This window comes from Asterias rubens, chromosome 8, assembly GCF_902459465.1.
Source record: "Asterias rubens chromosome 8, eAstRub1.3, whole genome shotgun sequence".
Taxonomy (NCBI): domain Eukaryota; kingdom Metazoa; phylum Echinodermata; class Asteroidea; order Forcipulatida; family Asteriidae; genus Asterias; species Asterias rubens.
The window spans coordinates 9,225,565-9,243,118 of NC_047069.1; the positions used below are offsets into that span (position 1 = coordinate 9,225,565).

Consider the following 17,554-nt stretch of genomic DNA (forward strand, 5'->3'; position numbering starts at 1 on the left):
GAACTTCAGAAAACGGTTCTGAAACTTAGACATTTTTGTGAAAAGTATTATTAAGTTTTTTTATTTAATAACGACATGTAATTCTTATATAAAACTTGATCACACCCAAGGGAATCTTAAATTGCTCATTACTTTGTCTCAGGGTTTGCAAAGCTATGTGTGCAATATAAAAAAACAAATTATTTAATTAGCACCATGTAATGGTTCACAAGATGCTGTGGCACAATATACCAGAAAACAAAAGTCTACTGGACTTTTTCACGCACATTACACTACACACAGGACCTATGGCTTTTACATCCCATCTGAAGTATGAAGCAATATTGGTTGAGTGTCTTGTACTTTAGGACTTAAGGATTAAGGGTCATGACCAGGACTTGAACCCACACTCTGCTGATCAGAAACACCAGACTTGGGTCCAGTGCACTTGACCGCTCGGCCAGGACATCCCAAAAAACAAAGTAGAAGTGGACCATCCTTAGAAAACTCAGTTCATCTCATTATAGCATTGTCTTTTACTTTGCAGTTATATTTAAGTGGAATTGATCTTGTCATTTTTGTATTGTTTTTACCCTCAGATATACCCATGGGATTCTCAGTTGTAGCTGACAAACCCACTCCATTCCAGGGTAGTCTTGTGACCCTCCGCTGTAAGGCAAGCACCTACGTCTTCAAGGGGATCCAGTGGCAGTTTGTTGGTCCACACAATCAGACTCGGCAACAGCAAGACAACTGGCACATCGAGACCAAGCCGGAGGGTTTCTCTAAGCAGTCTGTGCTGACGTTGAGTAACGTTACTGGGAGTGATACTGGGTACTATCAGTGCTATGCACAGGAACGGAGAGGAGAGGTGAAGAGGATGGAAGCGGTGTATGTGGAGGTCCAGGGTAAGTCATTATTACACACTTCTCAAAGAACAAACTCACACTTATTCTTATTTCAATATTTGCAATAATCAGTGTATTTTTAAATATTCTTGCTCGCTTCTCAAAGAACAAACTGATATATTTTATTCTTATTTCAATGTTTGCAATATTTAGGTGTTTTTTTTAACTGGGTGGCTGGTTTAGTGGCAAACATTTCTTTTCTTAGTGTCTTAGTACAGCCAAGAAATTAGACAATTAAAGCAAATAACCTGGGCTCGATTTCATGGTTCTTTTTACCGCCAAATTTGGCAGTTTTGATTGTCATTCTTTACTTTAGGACTAGCTGTGTAAGCAACGAATGCCTAGTAAACAACACCTATGAAAATGTTTGCAATTTGTGAATGCACAGGTAATCCAAATAAAAGCACAACAGAATGTGGAATGGTTGTTGTTTTCATATGGCTCCAATTGTTATTGCATCAGTAGCTTCTTCACAAATTTTGTAATTTAATTTATCCAGATTTGAGCCCACTCAAAAAGTTGTCTACCTTTATTTGGTGCATTTTATATATTACTACCCATTCAAAAAACTGACAGACTATTTTGTTGAACCTATGTTCTAAATTACTCAACAGAGCACATAGCGCCTGAGGTCCGCACATCCCCCAGAACCCTGGAACTTGACAAGGACATCGACAAGATCTCCCTGAGGTGTAAAGCCACCGGTACCCCTCTACCCACCCTCAGCTGGATCAAAGACGGCAGGAACCTAACGGCCGATATCCATCTAGAAGAGACGTCTCATGGGCGAGTCTTGCGGCTTGAGAGAAGGCGTATCATAATCAGCGATAGTGGGTCGTATATTTGCATCGCTACAAACCCTTCCGGGAGTCAAAACAGCACAGTGGAGATAGTGGTCCAAGGTAGGTTGACTTATGGTCTATGTGTCGTCATGTCAAATGTTTTTTAAGCTAGGAGAAAGAGGTCATTTCAAGGCAATTTTGTCTGAGGACAAATAGTTCTAGCAACTCTGCAAGTTCTCTTCATCAATGCAAATGTCTACAGTCAAATGAAATATATTGTTATACGGCCTAATTGGTTTACTGAAGTATGATGTTATGATTGGTTTCTTAATAAAAAAATTACACACTTTTTCTGTTTTTGAATAAAACCAAAGGGCCCATACCTCTTAAAACCACAGAACTTGTTCACCCCTTTATAGAAACTCGTTAAGTCTTGTGATTTATATCTTAAAGGAAAGAGTACTGCTGTCTGACAAGCAAGTCTAACTGATTTCTTAACAGGGGAGCCATTTATCACCCCACTAAGTGAAATAAGCATGAATGAAAATTTGAAACTGTTCAACAGGAGTGCGTTGACATTTCATCAATGTCAGAATGTGATTCATGGATACTTAGGGCTGAGGATTCTCTCAATTAATTTGTTTTTGTGAAATGAGGGCCAGGTCTAATTTGATGTCATGGCTAAATTAAGTCTGAGACCCGGGGACAACTGTGATTATTTTTCATTCAATATTTTTCAAGATTGTTCAAGACAGGTGTCTTAAATGAGCATTCTCTATCCCTAAATGACAATCAATTAATTAATCACGAACTGTCATAGTGGAAACTATCTCTTTAAACAAAAACTTTGTTTTAGAAAAACAACTTTCCCAAAAAACTTTCCAGACAATACGTGTACCAATACATGTTCCATTTATCATTGCTTTCCTTGAAATCATTTTCATTAATGGTATTATTTTTTGAAGATTAAAGATGAGGATAACTTACTCTTTTGAAACCCACTGATGCACTTTTCCTTTAATGGGAGCATTTCCTCAGAATAGAATGAGTCACACTAAAAACAAGGTGAAATAAAGCATGTCACTCACAGTCCCTGCCATGGGATGTTATGGCTATAAACAGTGTATTCTCCCAGCTCTCAGTCTATGTTTTGATCCAACTTTGCTATACCGTCATACCACCAGCCAAAAGGGTTTTCTTTCTCTTGAGCAGATTCTAATGTTTTGAAACTGGATTGCTGGTCTTCAGTTCTATCAAACCTAGAGGTAGAGTCTGCTACTAGTTGAAGAAAGTTTTGTTGAGATTATTTTAAAAGGAACTGATTGAAATAATGGTATCTACTGATTGAGAAGGCGTGTCATACATCACAGCAAATCACTCTTGATTTAGATCATCAGAAACACATTCATCAAGAAACTTGACTGTTGAAGTCAAAGCCTTTACTCCATTCCTATCATTGTTTGTTCACTTCGCAGTGTTGTCCAGAAGTGCCGGCAATTGTCGGCTACTCTGTCCTTTGCTGCCAGCTACTTTTTTCTTCTTGTTCCCCCCACCTTTTTCCCTCTTCTACCTTAAAAACTGTGGACAACCCTGCTTTGTGGTTCAACACATATGAAACCTGAAACTAAACTGTTTTGTACTACTCTCCCACCCGTCCCCTTACAGAAAGACCTAAATTTGAGAAGAACCTTCCCTCTACCATCAAGGCAGTACCAGGCAGCAACGTTACCCTCTCTTGCTCAGCAACAGGCACCCCCAAACCCTCCGTGGTGTGGACCCGTAACGTCAAAGGTGTCATCCAGCCTGTGCTCAGTAAGCTGTATAGCAATGAGGAGAATGAGTTGAGGTTTGTTGGGGTGTCACTGAAGGACCAAGGGTTATATAGCTGTCTTGCTGAAAACAACAGGGGATCAGCGGTCCGGAATATCACCCTTGAGTTAGGTGAGTTTTGAGGAAAGTTACTTTTACTAAGGGAGGTTTGCTGAAACAGTATGTGAAGATCTCTTTTGAGTAGTGTTGGTTCTGAAAAGAACCCGTGGTTTTCAGAACCAACACTACTCAAAAGAGATATTCACATGGTGTTACCACAAACCTCTCTCAGTTATACATCCATACGTCTGGCACGTAAATTTGAAGTGACTTGGTGTTGGTTTGTTTTGTTTGTGATAATAATTTCACTGAACTGGTTAGTCTTTAAAGCGATGTTACTTCTTTTGTCCCCAGATACTTCACTGCAGTTGCCGTATACTAGTGGGACCTCTCCGCGTGACATTGTTGTAATAGGCGTTAGTTGTTTCGTCGTCCTCATGGCTGTTCTCTTTGTTGTTCTAAGAATAAGACGGACAAAGGTGAGGCATTGGCAACATTTTTAACATTTCATCAGAAGGGAGAGAGATTTTGAATTGGAGATTTTTTTTTTAACAACTTATCATAAAAGTCTGGTGAGGATCTTCATTTACCCTTTCATTACCATGGTGACTTTGGTCGACTGCACTGTTTAGGCCAAATTAAATTTTGTTTCCCCTTTTTCGTAAAAAAAAAGGAAAAAAAAAAGATACATTCTAACAAGCTCAGATGAAGAAAAAAAAATTTGACAAAAATAGCCCAACCGGTTGTCTTTAAGAATGTGTCGGGCGACCATTTTTGGGGGAGTTTTTCTTTAGAAAGCAGGACGCTAAACGTGTTGTTTTTTATTTGGCCTTTATACACCCGTCTTTTTGCCGATGACCACTTTCAACCAAACTTACAACACACAAAAGTGCACTCAAAGCTGAGCACAAAGGCTGTTAGTTCATATGTTATACATGTTTCATTATATTTTTCCCCCCTGTGCATTTTAGCAAAAGTACATTGCTGGAGGTGATGACATGTTACTGCCAATATCACTGGGTCAAGTTGCTGATCTTGAAGATATCTGTGACCACCTACCATATGATCCAAAGTGGGAGTTCCCTAGAGAGAGGCTGAAACTAGGTGAGTACACACTGAACAGCAACTCTATACTTCTTGTTTTGCCTTTAATGACAGATTCATAAAGACCTAGGTAGTAGTTAAAAAGCAGGACAGTTATTTTTAGAATTGAGAAGTTCCCCGAATTCCGAAAATCTACTCCGCGGTAGTAGAATATAAAGCAAGGCAGTTCTCTAAAGAACAAACTCTACCTGGCGAGTAGATACACACATGGTGTTACCGCAAACCAAATATATATTGATACCTCACCATGCAATGCCTCAAATCCCATATCTAGTGATGCCTTCATAAGTCCTGTTCAGGAATGGGGTCAACTGCTGACTTGGGTAGAAATTTAATACAAGACTTTCACTGCAATAAACATTTTGTGCCAAACAAAAACGAGCAGGATACCAGTCACAGATGGTCTTGTAACATGGTATTTTAGCTGGTTGCCTTATTTTCCAAAGTTGAATGTAACAATGGGGGTAATTACTTGATTTTTCAGTTTATTGTTTGTCATAATTCCTCCTTTCATTCTACTGTAGAAACATAAATAATTGTAGGCCTACAAACTTTTCAATGCTGTACACTCTTACCTCCTCCTCCATCATTCCAGGTTAACAAATTTGTACAAACAGCCTTGCCATATTTTTTCTTAAGGGAAGAGGTTCTTAGAAGTAAACGTTTTGCTTACTGTAAAAACATTTTGGATTATACTTTTAATGATTTGCTTCTTTGTAAGTCTTCCTTTGATTCTACTGTAGAAACATAAACACATTTTCCCTAATTTTACATTCTTGATTACCCCCTCCCCCATCATTTCCTGCTTTTTAGGACAAATAGTCTTGCCCTTAGTATGTTTTCTTTGCAATAAGGAAGAGGATGCTTAAAGTGGATTTTTTGCTAATAATAAAAATACTTTTTTTTTACCAGGTTCCATCCTCGGCCAGGGAGCCTTTGGTAGAGTGGTCAAAGCAGCTGCCTTTGGTATTGACAAGACTCAGAATTGTACGACAGTTGCCGTTAAGATGCTAAAAGGTTAGAATAGTTAGACACAATATTTATGGACTCAATTGTCGTGAAGATGGACTTTTTCATTTCTATCTTGTCCTGAAGACTAGAGAACTTTGCTGCAGCCAACAACACCGAGTGGTCATGTTCATTGTTTGAGCAATTTACATTTTATAGAGCAGTTTAGAAACTTTGAAACTATGCACTTTTCTTGAAAACATTTTCATTGTAGCACCAACATAAATCCATTTATCAAAAAAATGTATCAGTGTGACAACAATATTGAAGAAAATAAAGAACCAACACAAAGAAATCCTTAACAACCCTTAAAGGAAGGGATATCAAAGGGGAGTAGTCACTCATAACTTGAAAGTTACATACTAAACTAAAGTATACCTTCATTTGACAGAAAATGCAACTGATCTTGAGCGGAAAGCCCTGATGACCGAGCTGAAGATGTTAATCCACATCGGCCCTCACCTCAACGTGGTTAACCTGATGGGTGCCTGCACAAAGATGGGTAAGCTATCAAGACATATAGACAGGGGTCCAATTTCATAGAGCTGCTTAAGCAGAAAATATTGCTTAACAACTCTTTGCTGAGCAGAAATGAGCAGGATACTAGTCACAAATTGTCAAGTGACATGGTAGTTTGGCTGGTAACCATATTCTGGTAAGCAACATTTTGTTGCGCTTAGCAACTTTTTCTGCTTTAGCAGCTCAATGAAATTAGGCCCAGGGTCCAATTTCATGGAGCTGCTTATAAGCACAAAAACTTAGCACAGCAAAATTTTGCTTACCAGAATAAGGTTACCAGACAAAACTACCACGCCCTGTGTACAATTTGTGACTGGTATCCTGCACATTTCTGCTCAGCAGAAAATTGTTAAGCAATATTGTATGCTTAAGCAGCGCTATGAAATTGGGCCCAGGGTTCGATTTCACAAAGATGTGTTTTCATTGTATTGCCGTTGGGATTTATACTGTGACATTTAGCTTGATTCACAGTTGAAATCAATTTTAGCAATTTATGAAATCGGCCCTTCACAAAGCACTAAGATTCATCTTAAATTGTGTTTCAATGTATTGCCATTGTAAGGAATTAAATAAATGACCCAGTGACTGTGTTTTGAAAACCAGGAGTGACCATGTGAGACGGATTTGAACACTATACAAGAAGTCACATACAACTTTTTACGATTATTATTATCAACTCCAGATCTGCTGATCGTTGTTGAGTTCTGCGCATACGGTAACCTCTCAGACTACATGCGAAGCAGACGTGACTCCTTCGTGATTGAATCCAAGACCCCTCAGCGTCTTATCCCACAGCTCCTTCCGGGACCAAGCAGTAGGGGTGCCTCGGCAGAGCCAGACAGCCCAGGGCTCTCCCTGGATGTAGAGGAGGATGAAGACGATGACGTCTTCACATTCTGTGAAAAGAAGGAACCCCTGACGCTCAAGGACTTGCTTTGTTTTGCCTTCCAGGTTGCTAGAGGAATGGAGTTCTTGGCATCCAAGAAGGTCAGTATTTTTTCATTCAAAAATTTCATGGCAACGTTTTATTGATATGAAAATTTGTTTTTGTAAACAATAGTAATTTATTTAATATACTTTGGTGTAAAATTTAGTTCAGAGGAAGTTGTATTATTGTCAAAGAAATGTTTGATGTGAAAACTCTTTTTTCGGGTTTTCTTTTTCCATCTTTCACTTTTAACCCATTTCAAAAACATTGACTCTCCAAATAAATTTTCAACTGAAGACGGTCAAAACATTCTTACAAAATATTGAGTTGCCAATCCACCAGTTCTTCTCAGAGCCATCACTAAATTTATACATTTCGTCCCCGCAAATTACCTCTCACCTGATTGTACTCCCACCATGCAAAGTTTCAAAATATAATAGCGCAACCGAGACTTTTATGATGAGGACATTGGATAAGTTGGTCAGGAGGAAGACACTGACAGTAAATCAGGCATGATACTTTTCAGCTGATTACCTGATTTGCTCCTTTTTCTTTTTTAAAGGAAAGGCCATAGAAAACCCATAAGTTTATGCGGTTTGACCATTAATTAAACAACTTGTTTTTGCAATTATACGGTTGTATGTTCGGTAAATCTGTGGAACTACCAATGTGTTTCCTATGGCTGCAGTGCAGTTGGTTGCCTCCAAGTTGCCTATAAAAATTACCTCATGTGACTAGGCTCTGAGAACCTTGAACTCTCGAGTAGAGATCATGAGATAATCACATAGTTAGTAAACAACAAGGCAATCTCATGGCCACATGTTGAACAATCGACTTTCCTTTCATTTCCTGTGCAGTGTATTCACAGAGACCTGGCTGCTCGCAACGTCCTACTAACAGAGGATAACATCGTGAAGATCTGCGATTTCGGCTTATCACGGGACATCTATCACGATCCTGATTATGTGACACGAGGAGGGGTGAGTCATTAAAGAAATCACTTCATCAATGAAAATCCGACTACAAATAATCCAAATGTAGCAAAAAATAACACACATCGGGTGTTGGCCAATTATCTATTTCTGGTCTGCAAAACATTCCTGTGCCCAGTGAAATAGATTGAAATTTTACGACTTTGGAGATGTTTTTGTATTTCTATAATTTGTTTGCTTCTGCTCTGCTTTGTAGGGTCGTCTTCCAATTAAATGGATGGCACCAGAGTCAATCTTTGATAAAGTCTACACAACATACAGTGACGTGTAAGTATGGCTACAGCATACACTATGTTTGTTGAATATATTCCTATATTTTTTATATTTCGATGATGTTATCTTTCTGGAATGCTCATTTTTACTGTTGTTTCCTTGCTTCAAAGCAGCAACACTTATCTCAAACAAATATGGGTATAATCAACTAAATTTTACACAGTTTATAAATCCGCCACTCCATTGCCAAAGATAAACGTAACTTTTTTAAGGCTCATGGATATACGAATTGATTTCTTTAAAGTTGCTCTGACGATACAAGGTTCACAGAGTGGCTATACTATTCAAAGTCTTTATTTTCATGCAAACTATAGAGAGCGTGCACTTCCCAAGTCATAAACGCAGTGCATATGACATTCTCCCTTTTTTCATGATTGAAAATAATAACTTTTTCCCCAGTACTTTCTCTTAAAATAGCTTCTCTCAATAGTTATAGAGTCTTGAGCTTTAAATTTATAGAACATAATTCTTGCCATTCTCTTTCCAGGTGGTCATACGGCGTCTTTATGTGGGAGTTATTTTCACTCGGCGGATCCCCATACCCGGGAGTACAGGTGGACGAGGAATTCTACAACCGCTTAAAGAACGGCTATCGTATGTGTGCACCCGAACATGCACCACAAGAAATGTAAGAAATTTCTACTACTTTCTTTCCCTTTTTTCCTGGGAATTATGGCAAATTCAGCACACTTATGAAACGTTAAGGGATCTGGAATGCATTCAACTTTTTTAAGAAGTCAAGATTTGATCACATACAAGTTTCTCCAAACAGCAAGAGAAAATACACTTTGGGTTGTACCCGCAAGTTTACAATTCATAGTTACTCCTTATTTTCCATACTCTGCAAAGCTCCAAATATCTCTGACCATAGGGGTGTCGTAGAGCAGTCACTACTCAAATCCCCATACTTTCCTGACCATCACAGAAAATTTCCACCCAACCACACCCAGTTCCAGTTCCAGTTCACAATCACACAAAATATGGTTTTGATTCGACCTCGCCTTGTGGACTTGCCTCTTCCCTCAGGGTTACACATATGAATCAGACTTCCTTCACCCTAGCCAATGACACCAGATAAAATTCTCAACCCCCTCCCCCTCTTTTCCCCTTCCCCGTCATGGGTTCATTTCCTGCTGAAGCCTTGTGCGGCTCTGTCATGCGGAAGCCATATAACTTCCTGTTGTTTGTGGTTAGTCCTGGCCGTGTGCCATTGACTTTTTAAAAATGCTATCAGCTTTCGTGGGATTGAATATGTCTTCATGAATGACAACATTGTGGGTATTTTGGATGCTGCTTATCTCATCTTGACTTATGTCAGATTCTTTGTAAAAGTAGGCTACAATGAAAAGTGTTTATGTTCCCCAAACTTGGCACAATCTTCTGAGTTTGGGTGAACCTTAGACCAAATAAATATTGACTTTGCTTAATCTAACCTAACATTTTACAGGCAAGTTTGGCAGAGTGCGATTGAAATCGAGGCTTTACTCGGGTTTGACTAACAAACCTACCAAAAAGAATTACTTTTTATTATGAATATAACTTCACTTTCAAAAGTTTAAACGTTAAAGATTGTAGGGAAATATTTCATTATGTGGAATTTATGTCATATTTGTATGTATTTTGTTCACACTTTTCCAAAAATTAAAAAAAATCTGAATTGTGTGTACACAAATACAAACTTATTATTCAAAATTCTTTAACTGTTAAACTTGATTTGTGGTTCAGTTATGTATTATAAACAGACAGTAAGGCTCAGAGTTCCAAAGAGATGTGCAATAAAGGCATTGTATTGAAATGACCCTTTATAGTGCGTGATTTTGTGGGCTGCAAATGCAGTAAGCAGTTTCATGAATTTGGGGTTAGATGCTTCAAACACTTTGAGTCCAGAATTTAACCTTTGTTGTCACTCCATGCCCAATGATTCATTGCTTATAAGGTCTCCATTGATATTTATAGTGTCCTTGTATTGTTATTGCAGTTATCACATCATGTTAGAATGCTGGAACACAGAGGCTAAGGACAGACCAGACTTCAGTGATCTAGTCATTAAGCTGGGAGATCAACTGGAGGCTAATGTCATTCAAGTAAGTCAAATGGCTAATAAGATAGATTTCCTTGTCATAAGAGAACTATTTTATAGATGTTAAATTTGCATCAGGATAAAGAATACAATATTGTTTTAACCTTACACCGATGTGTGTTATACGGGTACATTCCCAAGGAATGGGAGACTTTGGGACGCTAGGTGGCGCAGCAGACTTACCAGGTAAATGTCCATTGTTTACGTAGTTCTGAGCGTGCGCACATGCCGAGAACAATGGATTTTACCTGGTAAGTCTGCTGCCACCTACGTCCCAAAAGTCTCCCATTGGAAAAAAACAAACACAGACATATTTAGATGAGATTTCAACCAGGCTTAAGAAACTGGAGTAATTTTGCCCCCAAATAGTAATGTTTTAATATTTTTTGGTTCAATATCTTTACAAAAGCACTTTACAGGGTGTATTTATTGTTCCTGGTTTAGGTTGCTTGTTTCTTGTTTAAGTCCTATGTAGATTATTAATATGCAAAAACAATAAAATGTTTCATTTTTGTTGACTTTACTAGGAGTATTTGGATCTGAATGTTCCCTTTGAGATTGAGAATGCTAGTCGTCCCTCCACACAATACATTGAGAAAGATCCTCAAGAGCTGGAACCAGTAGTCACTCTCCCACCAGAGATGGTCCAGGCAGAGAAATCCAGCAAGGATGCAGAGCCCGGCGCCAAGGAGGACGGGGAAGCAGTTGCAGCAGAGGGAGCAGACGCAGTGGAAGTAGAGATTCAAGATCCAAGACCAGTGTGCCCAAGCTTGGACGGACGTTTTAGATTAGCCAACCGATTACAAGAACCCAGCAAGGATACGCAGTGTGTGGTGCAAATAACAAACAATGAGGCTAAGGCCATGGAGCAAGCAGGAGCATCTTCGGGTGTGGTCAGTGCAGAGATTGCCGTCCGCAAAGAGCAAACTCATCTCACCGAAGCCGTAGCGGGCAGTGAGAGTCACTTGAACGATAGCCACATCAGCGAAACCACTCTCTTAATGGAGGAGGGACGCGACTCCCTCAGCTCTCTGGAGAAAGTCGAACTAGAAGGACTTGAGAGCAGTCGGGATGCGTTCCACAGTCGTAGCCGCGGCAACAGTAAGAGTGAGGAGTCAGTTTCTTCAGACTCCTCCAGCGGGTTTCGCTCTGGTGGTTATATCTCAGATGCAAACGAAGATGAACCTCCACCGGAATACAATAAAGTCATGCAGGTGGTGACTGTTCATTTCTGAGTATTCAAATTATAAGATATATACAGATATATATTATATTCTCCATCCACATGAGTTTTCCTTGATGTAAAGCAGCTTGTTTTCATTTGTCCCCGACAACGGTGGAGTGGAGAAAGAAATCCACTGTTTGCCTTAAGATGTTACTTCCATTTTCTAATTCAAATAAATCATGATATTTGATGCCACTAAATTGCCTGCTTTTGTTCTTTGATATTTTTTTTACATCAGGTTTTTTATAGAACAAAAAACTGCCGACATCTCAGTGATTAACCCATGGCAGTGGTTGAAAGGAACTTTCACTTCCCTTTTAGCCCTGATACATGTAACTTCTTGATCGTTCATCATGCTATTTTCGAAAAAGAGTTACAAGCCAAAGGTGTTTTTTAAATCTATCAACTTGTATGTCTTCAAGAGATTTATTTTGCCCCCCCCCCCCCCACCAAATGAAGATGTTTTACCAGTGCCTGTTTCTTGTTAGTTTTCACTGACAGATTGTGTATATATTATGATTGTTTAGATGCAAAAGCAACAAATCTGTCATCCCACACACTGTTCTAAAGATAAGAGTTAATTCTCACATAAGTGCCTTAACAATTTTTCAGAAATAATGTTCTGATCTTGAAGTGTATTTAATGTCTCCTTTCTATGCACATCAATAAGCTTTTATAAAAAGTACAAATTTTATTGACTTTTAACCATGTTGGAAAAAACCCAGCTATGGGTTTTTTTAATTTACAAACAACCATTCTTAAAAGGTGCCTAATCATGGAAAGTGCTTATAAGCAATTATATATTTTATACAATTAGTTGAGAAAAAAAATATTAATTTGAAAAAAATAAATGCCTTTTCAATTTCCTTTTTTAATGAATCTCAACCCTTATATTATTCAAACATATATATTTGAGATTAATAAAAGAAAAAATTTCTTCTACCTCATGTGTTATCCACTGCCACTTAAAAAGTTATCTACATTAGACATTAAAACTGAAGATAAAAGTAAAACTAAGATAAAGAAACCTTAACTACTGGGAGAACCAGTTTAGGGGAAGATAAATATTACTGTTAAATTGTTTCATTCCTGTATGAATTGCAAGATGTTTGGCAACTTACTCCACTGTCAGTTATAATATCACCTACAGAAATACATGTAGTTTGGCAGTATATAATTAGTTTTGTTTCCAATATTTGCCAAACTTTTTCCCTTTGCCAAACTTTTTCCCATTTTTGTTTGTGTTCACTATTTCTGGACTAAGATTAATAGCCTGTTTTCAAACTTTCCTTCGCAGAAAAGTAAACAATTACATATCTTTTGTTGCTTTGCCTGCCAAAGAAACACAGTTATTGTTAAGCACTTGTCTTGAAGTAATGGTTGTAACGTTTAATGGCAAACATTTTTTTAGACTTCTTACTGTTGATCCACCTGAAGTACACAACAATTCTTAAATATATTACTTATTTTGTTCGTACTAGAAAATCTAGTGAATACATCCATTTAAACACATATCATCTTGTTGAGAAATTATAACCCCACAACCAACTCACTACAGGAATACCTCAAATGAGAAAATCACCACAATAACCAGTAACTAATTACTAATAATTTGTAACTGATAAGCAGCTATCAAAGTTTTTTGAGCAATGAGTCAAAGTTTCTTTTGCTGGGGTCATTCACCGTTAGTGTTGTTTTTTGTGTGTTTTTTTTAGTCACCCCATTGCAGACACAGAAAGCACCGCTGCAAAATGCGCATTTTCTACCTTCACCATTTTGGGGTCAAACCCTTTGTGTATGTTTTTGCTCTTTAAATGTGGGACAGCATAGGTGCATAGACCTTATTGGGAATACCCGGCATGCCTGATACCCGGTACGTGCCCGTTGGGTGTGGAATGAGGTGCATGCTGGGATAGGTAGCAATCAAGTTTGATAGCTAGCTAGACCAACATGCACCTCATTCAACAGTTGGCGCTTAGGTAATGGGTATTTGCCAAAAAGTCTATGTAAGTGCGCTGTGCATCAAGCAAAGGGGTCAGTAGATATGATTACCAATATCTCATTAACCTTCATTCCATGCAACTTGATTATAGGGGAGTGTGCAATAGGAGCTGGGAGCAACTTCCGGCTTTCTAAATCTTTAAGATATCGTTCCTTTGCTTATTTACCGCATTATATTTCAGAGCTGTTTTTTAAGCTCAACCAGCCACTGAAGCTGCCATGTTAATTACAGTAGTACTTTTTAGCCCATCATTTTAGCGAAGATTAGATCTTGTTTTTTTAACTGTGTGATTGTTTATTCAGTATAAAGGGTCCATTTAAAAAAGAAAATTATAATGCTCAACTTTTCAACCTTTTGAATTTGTACTTTATGTTTTTCTTGCCCAAAACCCACATTGATGAAATAGGAACACTTGATTCTTTGACATTGGTTGACAATCATGTTAATATTACAAAGTATTATAATTCTCATTTTTGATGTTGCTTTTTCTCACATGATCATAAACTACAGGTCAGAGTCCAAGGCATTTTGAGGGTTCCTTTGGTTTATGACCAGAAAAATAATAATAATTTCTTCTTTTCTTGCGTTTGGCTGATATACAGTTTGAATACAGACCACAACAAGTTTATTAAAGTTACAAAGACCCACTGTGCCAAAGATGTTTTTGAAGAATCCTATTTTAAGCCTCTTGTGTTATTATGCTGCAGATATTAGCACAAACATAATTTTATCTTACATTTGTTGGTTAAACACCTATACATTCAAAATATGTTGTAAATTTTACTTGCTCTCAAATCAAAATTTAAAGGGTATTATTATTATAAATGAGAACTTATAAAGCGCACAAATCCAACAAAGTGCTCATGGCGCTAAATACAAAGAATAATATTTACATGTACAATAATAGTAACTGTCTGCCTAAAAAAACACGTTTCATTAATAGATACAGGCTTTTCTCTGTCAATTTCATTTTAAAATCATTCAGTTTAGCACCTCAATTCAACACCCAATTAGGTTTCTATACAAGTGTATCAGCACGTATCGATCAAAAGGAGTAGTTCAATTTCAAGTTTCAGTAATCCTGGGTCAAATAAGATCAATCAATTTCATTGAGTCCCATTGAGTTTTAGAATTAATGAAAAGAACAAAATCATGTGCATCCGAACAAACGAAATTGGATGCAACAGTAGCTAAAATTAAATCCCAACATGAAAAATCTAGGAAAACATGAATGAATACGAATGAGTATTGATCAAACTGAATTTTTGCTAAAATTTACCAAGAACAAAAATATTGCTTTTTTTACGATAAGAAAAACGCACTCATTTAAAGTTGTCTTGTATTTGATTGTCCCTCTTTGAGGCTTACTCATACAGGTTGAGAAAGATATGTCGACCCAGAAAAGGTTTATTATGCAGCTTTTGTTATGGTATGTAAATAGAATCTCATTCATACATTGAATGTTCACAGATTTACAAATAACTTACAGGGTTTACAGAAGGTAGTGGTGAAATACTTCTCTTGAAATATTATTCCATGAAATGCTTTACTTTTTGAGAAAACAGTAAAACAATATCAATTCTCGTTAACGAGAATTACTGATTTATTTTAAACGCGCGGATACAAGGGTGGGTTTTCCCGTTATTTTCTCCCGACTCCGATGACCGATTAAGCCCAAATTTTCACAGGTTTGTTATTTGATATAGAAGTTTTGATACACGAAGTGTGGGCCTTGGACAATACTGTTTACCGAAAGGGTCCAATGGCTTTAAGTGCTTTACTTATTTGTGTTCACCCACAAGAAACAGTTGTCTTTAAAAACAACTCTTTTGTTCTCTCTCCACTAAGTATTTCCTAAGAAATGTTAAGGAAGCTTGTTGTCAAGTTATTATTGTTTAACTTCAGAAATTTCATTCAAATTCAGTAGTCTTTATGTAGATTTACTCTAGAGAGCTTTGATTAGTCCTTTTGAGATGGTGTATACCAACAGATTACCCAATCCAAATAGTGTCCTTGTAATATTACAATTGCTCAAAAAGGCTAATTAGGTTTTGCCCCAAGTGAGTTTCACTGTAAGAACACATTCTGTGCACCACTTTTTTCTCAAAGTCATGGTATACATATCGGTATTTCGGACACAGACCTCACTGGACAACTTAAAAATAAAGAATTTATCAAGATGTACTTGTAATAGTAGACCTCTTGCACAAGGCGTCACAAGCTCAAAACAGCGCCCTCACTAAGGTCACTAAAGACCTATCATTAGCTGAGTAGCGGTGTGTACATGCGTTAAAATTTCCATTGTTTAAAATCAGTGATGTCGGCATTTCCATTGTTTAAAATCAGTGATGTCGGCAAATGCAAGGGGGTCTAACCACAACAAGGTTCAAATTGAACTTGAAATTCTTGTTTAAATTTGTGTTTTAAAAGAAAGTACATCCCACGGTTTGAGTTTTTTATGACTGAAGCCGGGTTCATACTTCATGCGAATGCGAATGGGAAGCGAATTTGATGTGAATTTGATATCACAACCCTCCTTTTGCAGCGATATTCTCAAGTGAGTTGAGCGGAGTTCAACTGCTGCAAACTTTTAGTTGCGAATTTTGTGACGTCAACATTCGTATCGCATTCGCAGGAAGTATGAACCGGGCTTAACTAAGATTCTTATAATATATTTTTGAGAGATATTATTTAAAGGACCTAAGTTATTTTAGGTTGCTGATTCCCCTCCCCCCCCCCTTTTTTTTGACACACTGTATTATATAAATTTCACTGTACAAATATTACTTGCCTGTATTATTGCTTCAACAATTTGTTAGCTGTTGATGTAAATGTTTGTATTACCACTCGATGTAGTGGATTCATAGCATGCATGCTTAGCTGTAAACTGTAGGTTGTATTAGCCATGTATACTTACAAAGCAAGAAAATTATCATTAAAGTGATCTTGTTAATTTAGTTTTGTTCCTGCAGGCAGTGTGGCAAAACAACGCATGTTTTAAAGGCATTCTTTGAATGAATAGTTCTCTTAAATATTGTATTGTTGTCAATTACTAGATTCAATAAGGACAATGCAACCATATTGTTTTCCTAAGAGATGAAAACAATAATTATACAATGTATTATTTGGTTTTAATTTTTAAAGCGGCTGGTTCGTTTTTGCTCTTTATGCTTACATTTTTTTAACTTTTTTTTATTATAAACTTCTGTACCTTAAGAAAAAGGTCTGATATCAATGCTTTTTCATTTTATTTGATATTTTCTTTTAAAAATGCACAAAGTTCTATTGTTCAGCAGATTTTGCTTCTTTGTAAATTGAATTTATAATAAATAACGTGAAGAAATTTGACAAGTGTACCTTTTATTTTGTTTTTATTCAAGTGGTAAGAGATTATGTTGGTACTGATGGCAAGTGTACTCTCTTTATGTGAAATAGTGGGGTTTTTTTAACTATAAAAAAAAACTGGTTTTGTTACCCATACCACTCTTGCGAAGAGCCATATGGCAGACAACTCTTTCTGGAGTGAAAGACGGGTACTTTCAACTCGATTTAGAGTGAAGTTTGTTCCAATTTCATTCAAAAAGAGTGACACAGAATGACTTTCACTCTCACAAGGGTGAAACTGACAACACTTGGGCAAGGGAGTGAAATTTTCACTTGTTTACATGAAGAGAGTACGGGTACTCAAAACCAGGGAGACAAACTGAAATGTAATCAGGAGTCGAGAACACTGTTTCCTTTCCTTTGTTTGACCTGATCTATCCATGTTTTTGTAACAGTGCAGTGTGTTGAAACATAAAGCTGCAAATCCTTAAACCTACAAATAACTAGAAACAACTGTCTTTTTCCCAAGCAGATTTGCTCATAGCCCCAGTAATTACACCT

At 37.3% G+C, this 17,554-nt stretch overlaps 1 protein-coding gene across 1 annotated transcript in view; it reads left to right on the plus strand.

Annotated features, from left to right (window-relative positions):
- Positions 1-15,201, plus strand: part of LOC117293569 (hemicentin-1-like) — a 54,043-nt gene extending 38,842 nt beyond the window's left edge. The window contains exons 30-42 of the mRNA XM_033775928.1: positions 579-887; positions 1,502-1,789; positions 3,335-3,610; positions 3,893-4,017; positions 4,510-4,642; positions 5,555-5,659; positions 6,042-6,152; positions 6,852-7,156; positions 7,955-8,077; positions 8,286-8,356; positions 8,850-8,990; positions 10,341-10,446; positions 10,970-15,201. Coding sequence (XP_033631819.1) covers positions 579-887; positions 1,502-1,789; positions 3,335-3,610; positions 3,893-4,017; positions 4,510-4,642; positions 5,555-5,659; positions 6,042-6,152; positions 6,852-7,156; positions 7,955-8,077; positions 8,286-8,356; positions 8,850-8,990; positions 10,341-10,446; positions 10,970-11,677 — 2,801 coding nt within the window. The 3' untranslated portion in view covers positions 11,678-15,201. The remainder of the gene's footprint in view (positions 1-578; positions 888-1,501; positions 1,790-3,334; positions 3,611-3,892; positions 4,018-4,509; positions 4,643-5,554; positions 5,660-6,041; positions 6,153-6,851; positions 7,157-7,954; positions 8,078-8,285; positions 8,357-8,849; positions 8,991-10,340; positions 10,447-10,969) is intronic.
- The last annotated feature ends 2,353 nt before the right edge of the window (positions 15,202-17,554 follow it).